At 44.4% G+C, this 12,207-nt stretch overlaps 1 protein-coding gene across 1 annotated transcript in view; it reads left to right on the top strand.

Annotated features, from left to right (window-relative positions):
• The window catches only part of LOC137064350 (deleted in malignant brain tumors 1 protein-like), a 615,344-nt gene that overhangs the window by 10,980 nt on the left and 592,157 nt on the right, over positions 1 to 12,207 (top strand). The window contains exons 3-5 of the mRNA XM_067435707.1: positions 8,740 to 9,045; positions 10,057 to 10,171; positions 11,023 to 11,086. Of these exons, the coding sequence (XP_067291808.1) occupies positions 8,740 to 9,045; positions 10,057 to 10,171; positions 11,023 to 11,086 (485 nt within the window). The remainder of the gene's footprint in view (positions 1 to 8,739; positions 9,046 to 10,056; positions 10,172 to 11,022; positions 11,087 to 12,207) is intronic.

Below are 12,207 nucleotides of genomic sequence, written 5' to 3'. Positions count from 1 at the left end.
CACTTTGAAATACTTACTGACTGACTACAGATACAAATCATATTTACTTTAGTATAAACTGCAACCCCTTCTCCTTTTTTAGTACAATCAGCTCTAAAAAAAATTATATCCTTCTCCAAACCTGCAGCTCTTGTGGGGTGTTCCTGGTCTGCATTGGTCAGTATCTATCAAAATTGCTCCAAGGAAGGAACAGTGGTGAACCGGCCACAGGGTCATGGGGGGCCAAGGCTCATTGATGCATGTCAAAATATTATGCCTGTTTGGTGTATTTTCTGATTAGCAATGCAACAGTAGCCTGACGTGTTCATACTCAATTCTAGTCAGAATATGAGTCTGAAACTGCTCCATTGGGCTGTGATTATGGGGTGTGTTTCAACCGAACCAGGAAAGACCTCAATTGGATAGACCTACAAGCAATCAGAGCACCGAAGTGACGCATTACGTTAGTTGTCAAACGTCAACAGAGCTCAACTACACGTGTTGCCAAGTCCGCGTTTTTTTCCGCGGGTTGTTTTCCATGTCCGCGGGTTGAAGGGACTATTATGTGGTATATAGACCCATGAATGAGAATTTTATCAGGCAACTTTGCCAAAAGAACACACATTTTACCCCCCAAACGCCATTTTTTCCAGAGAACCCCCCCCCCCCCCCGATAAGCTATTGTTTAGGGCTAGTAGTTGTCGTGTTTTGTTGCAAAAACTTGGCAACCCTGTCTGCACGCACACTGGAATAAACGATCTTTGCCGCTGTTTTTTGCCTGTATGAAAAAAAATATTTCAAGGATACGCAGAGCACTTACCAACATGATCATCATTTCAGAGAGAAATCGTGAAGGTGAATGCATATACGAACTAGCTCTCCATTTAGGATTTGAACAAATATAATTCAAGCGCCAATGATGACGTGCATGATTACGTTACTGCTGATTATCTGTCCATCATCATCTAAAGCCCGCCCTGATGATTTCATTGGTCCGAACAGTTTCTGTTTGGGCATAATTACTCCTCTATGGGTCCAGTCCAGACCGAACCGCCTGAGCTCAAATGTTGTGGGCGGGGCTGAGTTCGGCTGGCATCCAGGCTAATGCAACAGTGTTTTGTATACTAAATAACATCATCTAGTACTTCAAAGAACCAGTGTATAATTTTAGTTTTTTTTTTATAGAATTTTTTTTTATTGCACACAACAAGGATTTTTTATTATACAACATTAATGCCTCAATTATAGGGTCAAGTACATTTTTGTGGCCATACTGGTAATGAATTTAGGAACACTCAATCAAAGACTATGAGTACACTTAGTTTCATTTATAACTTTGTAGCTTTTGCCCCGTTAATGCCATGGGCTAAATGCATTTATGCTTGGCATCTTTGCGATTTACTTTCTTAGCATGTTGAAGGCGAATAGTTTAGAAAAAAACAAAACATTTTTTAATATTATTTTTAGTGTGAGAAATACTATGTAAATGAAGACTGTTACTGTAATACACTTTAATCATCTCTCTCTTTCTGTAATAGGCCATACACCAACTAGTGCAGCACCAGAGACAGGTAATTATACACCTTTGAATTAGATCCAGATCTGGTGGTGATCTTGGGAAAAGTCAATAAAAAACTATGAGTACATTTAGCTTTATTTACAACTTCGTCTGGAAAAGATCATGAAAATGAAGAAATCCATTCTGTAACTGTAATAGACTTTAATCATCTCTCTCTTTCTGTAATAGGCCAGACACAAACTAATGCAGCACCACAGACAGGTAATTATACGCCTTTGAATAAGAACCAGATCTGAGATGGCCAAAATGAATTTAACCCATTTTCTCAAATCTGGGTCTGCCATGATCGTCTACCCTTGGAGTTCTCCAGCTGCTCTCTGACCCCACTCCAACTGCTCTCCCGAACTGCTTGAACTGACTTCACTAGAAAATAATTCTTTGTTCGTGTTCTGAGATTAAAACTCAAATTTGTTGCACATCCTCTTAGATGGATTCTGACCAATCAGGGGTCGTCTTGGTTCAAGGTTGGCTGTTTACGAAATTCAGTCAAACCATCTTCTGAATTATAAAAAAATACCAACATAAGGGTACCAACCAAGATACAATTTCAAACAGTAATTTAATATCTATACATTTACATGAATTAAGAGTGATATATATAGTATATAATATATATGCATGATGGTCACATGATTTAGTATTGAACACTATATAGAATTATACAGTAGAAGACTGATTGTAAGTCCAACAATCAATGATTTGGTGCAGTTTGTGTGTGACAAGAGTTACTATGGTTCCCTTTCAGTCGGTCACGTTCGACGTACGTCAGAACTGAACCGACGAATGGGATCTTACTTTAGAGACCAATCCTACTTCGAGCATCTAACAACGAGCCAATGAAATTTGGCATGCGATCACGCATTCCACGCTCCGCCCCGCAGCGCGGGTATAAATAGGAAGTGGAATGGTAGATCAGCGCTTTCTACTTCGGAGCCGAACAGTGCTATTTGCTGTTTCTACGAAGAGCTTTCTGACTACGAGTCTACAAGGTGTTTGAGAGTTTGCCAGTGCGGGTGATACGGCGCGTCAGCGAGAGACCGTCCACATCAGTGATTGAGTGTACAAAGAGCTGTTGGTTCGCTGAGCGTTTCCTTACACACATTACAGTTGGTTCGCTGGGCGCTACACACACATACATATCACTGAGAGCTCACGCAGGCTTGCACAAACGAACTGCGTGGAGCCGCGGTCATCTCCCTGAGTGCTTCAGCACTAAAAGAGCAACTTCCATTCACAAAAGAGCAACACGGTTTGACCCTGCGTCTTTTTCAAGATGTCATTCAAGCCGTGTGTTTCTGGGTGCGGTCGATTTCTGTCTCCGCTTGACGGACATGTTCGTTGTCTCTCGTGTCTGGGCGCACAGCACGCTGAGGCTGCGTTCGTGGATGAGACATGTTCCCATTGCGGGAATATGTCCATTGCAGTGTTGCGTCTCCAGTACCTCAGAAGAGGTGGAACGCCATCGTCCATCCCCCGATCTAGTGGTCCTCCAGCTGCAAAGCAGAGGGCTACTACTTTGGCTGATGACCTTGGTGGGGACCTGAGGGTGTCGGTCAGGGTAAACCCGACGGGTCTCACGGCTCCTCGGGCCCCTCCCCCCTCCACTGTACCGGTGGAGTTTCCGGAAGGGCGCGCTGACCTCCCACGTGGAGCGCCAGTCGTCTCTTTTGGGGCTCCGGCGGAGGACCAGATGTCGGTTGCTGCATCGGGGGATGAGCTAATGGGTTCCGAGGATGAAGACTCGGCTGCGTTGCCCCCTTCGGGTGTGACAGCGTTGCCCGAGTCTGACCCGGAAACTTACGGCTATGCTTGCCCGGGCCGCCGCAAGTGTCGGGCTTGAGTGGACCCTCCACCACGTCCCGAACCTTCGCGGTTGGATGATTGGTTTCTCGGGACGGGTCGCGCTGGTTCTCAGCATCCCGCCCCGGTGCCATTCTTCCCGGAGGTGCATCAGGAGCTCACGAAGTCGTGGGTGGCGCCGTATAGCGCTCGCCAGCGATCAACTGACTCCTCCATCCTCACCACTCTCGATGGTGATGCAGCTAAGGGCTACGAGGAGATCCCTCCAGTCGAGCGGTCGGTTGCGATGCACCTGTGTCCTAAGACCGCTGCGGACTGGAGGCACGCCCCGCGTCTCCCCTCCCGGGCGTGTAAGTTCTCGTCCGGCTTGACGGGCAAGGCTTACTCAATCTTTTCATATTGAACATTGGTCTGGGGAGTCAGCTCTGTATGTTCTACTGCATAAGGCCCGACTGCTGTGCTCAAGTTTGCCAAAATCAAATTGCCGGGTCTACCCAGTCTAGGTGATCTTGGAAAAAGTTAACCAAAAGCTATGAATACATTTAGCTTCATTTAGAACTTTGTAACTTTGTCTGGGAAAGATCATGCAAATGAAGAAATTCATTCTGTTACTGTAATAGATTTTAATCATATTTCTCTTTCTGTAATAGGCCAGACACAAACTAGTGCAGCACCAGAGACAGGTAATTATACACCTTTGAATTTTAGAACCAGATATAGTGGTGATCTTGTGAAAAGTCAATCAAAAGCTATGAGTACATTTAGCTTAATTTAGAACTTTGTATCTTTGTCTGGAAAAGACCTAGCCTCACGTCGTCATAGTGAATTCTAGTCAGAATATGAGTCTGATACAAACCAATCAGAGCAACGGAGTGAGTGATGTATGTTGAGTGTCGCATAGTAGTAGTGGGAAGTTCGGATAATTTTACAGACTCGGATCTTTGAATCTCGTTCAGCAAAATTCATAAGTCATTTCGCTCATTTCAGCAGAATAATTAAAATTTCACATTCCCCAAATTCCCCAACACATCTTGTACCTATGCAAACACTGATCACATTCAGAATAAAAAATAAAATTATAAACTAATGCAGCCAAGGCCAAACTTTAAGAAAGAAATTATTCATTAATTGCTTAGCTGGGTCTTCTGTTTATGCAGTCTGTTAGTTAACATCACCTCTAAACCTGAGTCGTTCTTTCTTTTGTCACTTTACATTTAATCATGTCTGTTCCCCGGAAAGATTAGTAACGTTACACCGCTTCTGTCTTTGGGTTCAATTTGTTAGTTCCATCATCAGTGTCTGATCTGGGCCGTGCCAGCCTCATTTGTAATCAAGTGCCGTCCCGGAAACAGAATGGATTAGTTCACCTCTTGAGTGTTCGGGATTGAGTCAATCGTTCACCAGCTCACAGCCCCATCGACTGATTGCTGAAGATCTTGCACAGAACCGATGGCATGTAGAGTATGCACGGTCAACACGAAATGAACGAATCGCTCTCTGAGACAACTCGTTGTTCCCGAGTTCATATTTAAGAATAGTTCAAAAAGAATGAATCGTTCATGAATGACACATCACTAAAGTTGTCACTGAACTCAACTGCACACATGCTGGAAGAAGTAGAAGAAGAAAATGAGTGTAAGTGCAGTTTTTGAGAGAAATAGTAAAGGTGAATGCATATATGAACAAGTTCTCTGTTAAGGATTAGAATGAATTCAACCCAAGCGCTCCTTGGTGACGTGGATGATTACGTTGCGTTATTTGTCCTTCGACATATAATTATTGCTTAACTGCAACAGCCCGGTCCTGCAGATTTGCCTTATACAACATCAGAAAGATTGGACTCTTCCTATCAGAACAGGCCGCACAACTCCTGGTCCAAGCTCTTGTTCTCTCCAGACTGGACTATTGTAATGCTCTTCTAGCTGGCCTTCCAGCATGCACTATCAAACCCTTGCAACTAATCCAGAATGCAGCGTAGAGAGTGTTTTTTAATGAGCCGAAGAGAGTGCACGTTACTCCTCTCTTCATCAGACTTCACTCGTTGGCAATGGCTGCTCGCATCAAATTCAAGGCACTGGTTCTCGCCTACAAAGCAACCACTGGCTCTGCACCAATATACCTAGACTCGCTTGTTCAGACTTACACACCCTCCAGAAGCTTGCGTTCTGCGAGTGAGCGGCGCCTCGTGGTTCCATCCCAAAGGGGCATGAAATCTCTCTCACAGACATTTTCCTGGACTGTTCCCACCTGGTGGAATGACCTGCCAATCTCAATTCGTGCAGCCGAGTCTGTAGCCATCTTTAAAAAAACATCTCAAGACACATATTTTCCCATTGCAACTGACCAATAAAGACTAGCACTTAACTATCTAATAAAATGTTCTGTTTGTTTGTCTTAAAAAAAATATATTGTTTGTACTGTTCTCGATTAACTGAGAATTCTTACAGCTCTTGCAGGTTGTTGATCTTGTTTGTTTCGTTGCTTCTATTGCTGTCCCCTTTTTGTCGCTTTGGATAAGAGCATTTGCTAAATGATTAAATGTAAAATGTAAATGTATAAAGCCCACCCTGACAATTTGATTGGTCCGAACAGCTCCTGTTCGGGCATAGTTGCTCCACAATGGATTAAGTCCAGACCGAACTTCCTGTAACTCCTCAATGACAACACTGCACACGGTTTCTCGAGTACGGGCGCATTTATTATCTTTCTCAGATGCGATGAAATGCCGTGAAAACTACAGGACAGAGTAAACAGTGCAATTAGACACTCCATTTTGGTTTGCTAACACACAATTGTAAAATAAATGTAACTACCTCGTGGCCGCCTGTCAGTAGAGTCTCTCTTTTTTGGAAATGTTTTTTCTGTCGATTAAGGTTTCGAATGACGATTGCCAGTCCTTAAACTTTAACGGATCTCCACTGAACAATGCTGGTTCTGGAGTTGGAAGACGATTAGCACTTATAGCTTCTGCCAATATGCTGACCAAATCTGAGTTTTGCTGAAGTTGTGTGACAGCTGTTGGGACTGGTGTTGCTTGAGGAATGAATGGTGGACTTGAGGCTTTGAGAGCTTGACTTGTGATTGCTGTATTAGCGAGTGGGGTAAATGCAGAACTTGTGGCATTTGGAGCTTGGAAGAGTGTGAGTGGTGTGACAGGTACTGCATCGTTTGGTTTCAACTTCTAATTTTTGTAGTGTACTTGCTTGTCTCTCTTGTTCCTTCATAACAGCCAATATCTCTTGAGATGCTGCTGCATCGGCTGCTGCTTCTACTCTTTTAATTGACTGCACACTTGAGAGAACTGAGTTACAATTTGACCTTTGTGACTTTGACTTTGATTCAGATCTTTCTGACTCCGACTTTGATTTGGATCTTTCTGACTCCAAGAATGATCCAACATCTGGCCAGGGCTCTTCGTCTTCTTCAGCATGCCCCTCTAGCCATCTTTTAGCCCTTTTAAAAATGAAATCTGAAAGGGACGTACATGCATCTACTTTGTATCTCATATCTGGATCAGGAGCTTGTATCTGACGGATCTCATTGTATATGGCTTGTACATTCTGGCAAGAGATATTAACATTATCTATCAACTCGCTTAACTCACTCTCAATGGCTGTATCAGTCAGTATTATTTTACTTAATCTTGCCTCATATCTCCATTTTTCATAAACAACCTTGTATCTGCGCTTGAGAGCTTTGAGCTTGTCTTCTTGAAGCTCTTTTCCCTTTTCGGTTAATGTTCTTGTTCTTTCGCTCTTGCGAGTCTTTGCTTCAGGTTGAGTAGTTGGTTCAGAGCAGTACTTTTCATTGGGTTCATCGCTCATTTTTATGTCTAGTCAGATGTAATTGTTTTAACTCAGTGTATATTTAAATATGCAGTGGTATGTAGATTAGTGTATATGTGCCTTAAATATTGCATTAAGATTGCTATTGTTTTGTGTAAACCTTTGATTATAATGAACTTCTTAATCAGCAGGCTGTTAACTTATAGCTTGAATAAACTTTCAATAGTTTTATCTTCAAACAAAATGCACGAAAACTTCAGTAATGAAAACAAAAGATAACCATAAAATGAAGTAGATATCAAGACCCTTTAAGCAAATGTACTATGAAATAACTTTAGTTAAGTTTAACTTGGCTTAAACCACTCTTACGTCCATTTAGCACAATCTTTTACATATTTTCTACGTTACTTCATTTTGATTTACTTTTATCGACGGTGCTCTGTTGATGGGGAGCAATGAACTGGTGTAAAGGTGCCACCATATATTGTGGTATATCTCGGTACTGCGAACCACTGTAGCTGCCGTCTTTAACTCGAGCTTCTCACCGGCGCTGGGCTGGGCGAGTTTTCACTGTAACTCCTCAATGACAACACTGCACACGGTTTCTCGAGTACGGGCACATTTATTATCTTTCTCAGATGCGATGAAACGCCGTGAAAACTACAGGACAGAGTAAACAGTGCAATTAGACACTCCATTTTGGTTTGCTAACACACAATTGTAAAATAAATGTAACTACCTCGTGGCCGCCTGTCACTTCAGAGGTCTTAAGACGAATATCGATTTGTGCATTTTCTAGCTTATGCAGCTGGATAGCTAGCCTTTGGAAGCTGCCTTAAACGTGGCTCTCGCTCTGAAAGTCTTGAGCATGTGAGGGTGTGTCTATTGTACCTTTAGCCCGATAGTCTCTCAAGACCTCGTTAAATCTCGCAATACTAGCGGTAAAAACCAGAAGACAATAACTGGTGTAACTGTATAATAAAACATACTGCATCTTAAGAAAAATAAAGACATTTTATCAGTGAGAGAAATAATAATAAGATTCAACAAAAAAAATCCCCTTTTTTCTGAACAAAAATCAACTTTATGCATGTATCCTTTTCAATGACACTTACACTTCCCTCAAATGTTGTGGGTGGGGCTAAGTTCGGCTGGCATCCAGGCTAGGAAAGACCATGAAAATGAAGAAATCCGTTGTCTAGAACTGTAATAGACTTTAATCATCTCTCTCTTTCGGTAATAGGCCAGACACAAACTAGTGCAGCACCACAGACAGGTAATTATACACCTTTAAATTAGAACCAGATTTGCTTTTCTTGTAAAACAGCCTTAGACATTTGTTTGAACTGCAATCAATTTGATGCATCGACATCTTTATCTAAATATAACATTGTTGTGTATTTGGGTGTTAATTTTTTTTCTGCTGCAACAGCGACATTGAGCGCAACTGCCTCACAGCCAGAAGTCAAAGGTAATGATGCTGACGAGGATGAAACTCCACTATTGTTAACACTTTGTTTGTATCTCATCAAAAATACAAATAAACAAAAAACCTAATAATCTGTTTTTCTATCTTAATTGTTTTGTGACTAATAGCTGTCAAGTTGGTGAATGGATCCAACCTCTGTTCTGGAAGAGTGGAGGTTCTCCATAATGGAATATGGGGAACAGTGTGTGATGATCATTGGGATTCTGCAGACGCGGCAGTGGTGTGTCGAGAACTGGGCTGTGGGAGTGTTATAGAGGCAAAGAGTGATGCTTATTTTGGACAAGGTTCTGGACAAATATGGCTGGATGATGTCCAGTGTAGTGGGAGTGAATCTACACTGGCAAACTGTTCATCAAATGCATGGGGATCACATAACTGTGGGCACGGTGAAGATGCTGGAGTCGTCTGCCAAGGTGAGTCAAACACATTTATACTGATGTGTAGTGATTGATACTCATTTCACTGCTGATGTTGGGATTTTTGGATCACACGTCACTTACGGTGTGGCCAGTTATGACCAATATCCCCTCTCTTAAGCCCTATTCGGATTGGATTTGTTTAACTTGGAGAGGTGAGGGTAAAGTAATTTTACCTCAGGATGTTTGTAATATTATTGGCCAATTCGCACGGGATAAGACATTTCAGTAAAACTAGCAGAAGTGGGAGGAGTAACTCGCTTTACGCACCACGGTAACTTCCTTGTCGTCATGTGTGTAAGACTTTGCTGTTATCACAACATGCGCGAGTATAAATATATATGTGTGTGTGTGTGTGTGTGTGTGTGTGTGTGTGTGTGTTTTATAAAACAGTAAGGTCCAGTCTAACTATTCTGATTCTGATTGGATTGTGTTGATGAAAGACACTTTCCTAGAGCTAAAATAAGTGTTGTGCCTCTAATAAGTGATTTTGATCTTCTTTTTGCTTTAAATAATACGCGGAAAATATCTGGACATTTGCCACAGAGTTGTCCCACCATCTGCAACACAACCAAATGCTGCAAGCGCCTCCATGCTTGCAAAAGGCACTTTTTTAAACTTTTAAACAGGAAATTATGGGATTTTCCCATACCTTTTTACAGAAGGTAAAAGTCTCTGTAATCTTTACTGACATTGTAAAGATGCCCACTTCTGTTGGGCACCCCCCCCCCCCCCCCCCCCCCCCCCCCCGCCTACGGGAGAGGAAGTCAGCCACAGCCATCTGAACACCCGGCCTGTGGATCACCTTGAACTTAAAAGGCTGTAAAGCTAGATACCAACGGGTGATCCGCGCATTGGTATCCTTCATGCGGTGGAGCCACTGCAAGGGGGCGTGATCCGAACAGAGGGTGAACTCCCGTCCCAGGAGGTAATAGTGAAGGGTGAGGACGGCCCACCTGATGGCCAAACACTCCTTCTCTATGGTGCTGTACATCGTCTCTCTCTTAGAGAGCTTTCGACTGATGTACAGCACCGGCCGTTCCTCCCCCTCCACCTCCTGGGACAGAACCGCGCCCAGCCCCCTGTCCGAGGCGTCAGTCTGCAGAGAAAAAGGGAGAGAAAAGTTAGGAGCTTGTAGGAGCAGCCCACCACACAGAGCCGCCTTTAACTGAGTGAAAGCCTGCTGGCACTGCTCCGTCCACCGAACTGTATCTGGTTCTTCCTTTTTAGTTAGATCAGTCAGCGGGCTGGCGAGGTCCGAATAATTAGGTACAAACCTCCTATAATATCCCGCCAGCCCCAGGAACTGTCTAACCTCCTTTTTGGTCTTGGGTCTTGGGCAGGCCGCAACCGCTGCGGTCTTATTAATTTGGGGACGCACCTGCCCATGACCCAAGTGGAAGCCCAGATATCTTACTTCCACCCGCCCAATTGCACACTTCTTTGTGTTGGCCGTGAGCCCCGCCCTTCTCAGCGACCTGAGGACTGCTCGCAAATCCTGCATATGACGCTGCCAGTCACCACTATAAATGATGATATCATCCAGATAGGCGGCGGCAAATGCAGCATGCGGCCGAAGAATTCGGTCCATCAGACGCTGAAAAGTCGCGGGTGCCCCGAGCAGCCCGAAAGGAAGCGTAACGAATTGGTGTAATCCAAACGGCGTGGTAAAAGCGTTTTTTTCTTTGGTTACTGGAGACAAGGGGATCTGCCAGTAACCCTTTGTCAAGTCCAGTGTCGAATAAAAACGAGCAGTACCTAGCCGATCAAGCAATTCGTCAATCCGTGGCATGGGATATGCATCAAATTTCGACACCGCATTGACTTTTCTGTAATCCACGCAGAAACGGACCGAGCCGTCAGGTTTTGGAACCAAAACAATCGGGCTCGCCCAGTCACTGTTGGATTCTTCTATAACCCCCATCTCTAACATTGCCTCTAATTCTGCCTGAACCACTTTTTTCTTGTGTTCAGGCAATCTATATGGTCGGCTGCGTACAACCACGCCCGGCTCGGTCTCAACGTGGTTTTGGATGAGGTCTGTCCGACCCGGTAGGGGCGAGAACACGTCGGCGAAATCCGCCTGTAATTGTTTGAGGTCTATGAGCTGGGAGGGTGAGAGGTGATCTCCCCCCGGGACCAGAGTGGGAGATTGTGACTTTTGAACCGCCTGTGGTCCGAGATCATCCTCTCCACTCACTACCGTCGCCAGCATCACAGCCTCTGCCTCAACCCATTTTCTCAGGTCTAATACAAACTGAATTTCGTTTTTACTAGCGGATGGTCCGTCCTCCCAAGCTTCCCTAATGACATCCAAAACCCCTCGGGGTTGGCGGCCATAGAGAAGCTCGAAGGGGGAAAACCCCGTGGAGGCTTGGGGGACCTCGCGGACAGCGAACAAGAGAGGTTCTAGCCATTTGTCCCAATTTTTGCCGTCTTCGTGAACAAACTTACGAATCATTGGTTTCAACGTGCGATTAAATCTTTCTACCAGCCCGTCTGTTTGTGGGTGATAGATGCTGGTCCGAATAGATTTAATGCCCAATAATTCGTAAAGTTCGCGGATTGTCCGTGACATGAACGCCGTGCCTTGATCAGTGAGAATCTCTTTTGGGATTCCCACCCGGGAGATTAGGGAGAACAGTGCACTCCCAACACTTTTCGCCAAAATGTTACGCAGTGGCACTGCCTCGGGATATCGTGTTGCATAATCCACTAGGACTAATGCAAAGCGATGTCCGCGGGCTGACCACTCTAATGGCCCGATGAGGTCCATACCAATTCTTTCGAAGGGGACCTGCATCAACGGGAGGGGGCACAATGGTGCTTTTGGTTGGGCCGGTGGGTTTACCAACTGACATTCACGACAAGACGCACACCACCGGCGTACATTCTCGTGAATGCCCGGCCAAAAGAATAGGGCCATGAGGCGATTTAGTGTCGCTGTTTGCAATAAATGCCCGGCCATCGGATTGTGATGAGCCACCGGGAAAATCATTTCCCGACGGCTTTTAGGAATTAACAACTGGGTTGTAGTCTGTTTTGTCTGAGCATCTTGGGTCACCCGATACAACCTGTCCTTTATCAGAGTAAAATAAGGAAAGGTGAGCGGTTGATCAGGACGGAGGGGATGGCCGTCGATGGCACAGATCTGATTGA

This window comes from Pseudorasbora parva, chromosome 25, assembly GCF_024679245.1.
Source record: "Pseudorasbora parva isolate DD20220531a chromosome 25, ASM2467924v1, whole genome shotgun sequence".
Classification (NCBI taxonomy): Eukaryota; Metazoa; Chordata; class Actinopteri; order Cypriniformes; family Gobionidae; genus Pseudorasbora; species Pseudorasbora parva.
This window is presented reverse-complemented; position numbering and strand designations above follow the sequence as displayed.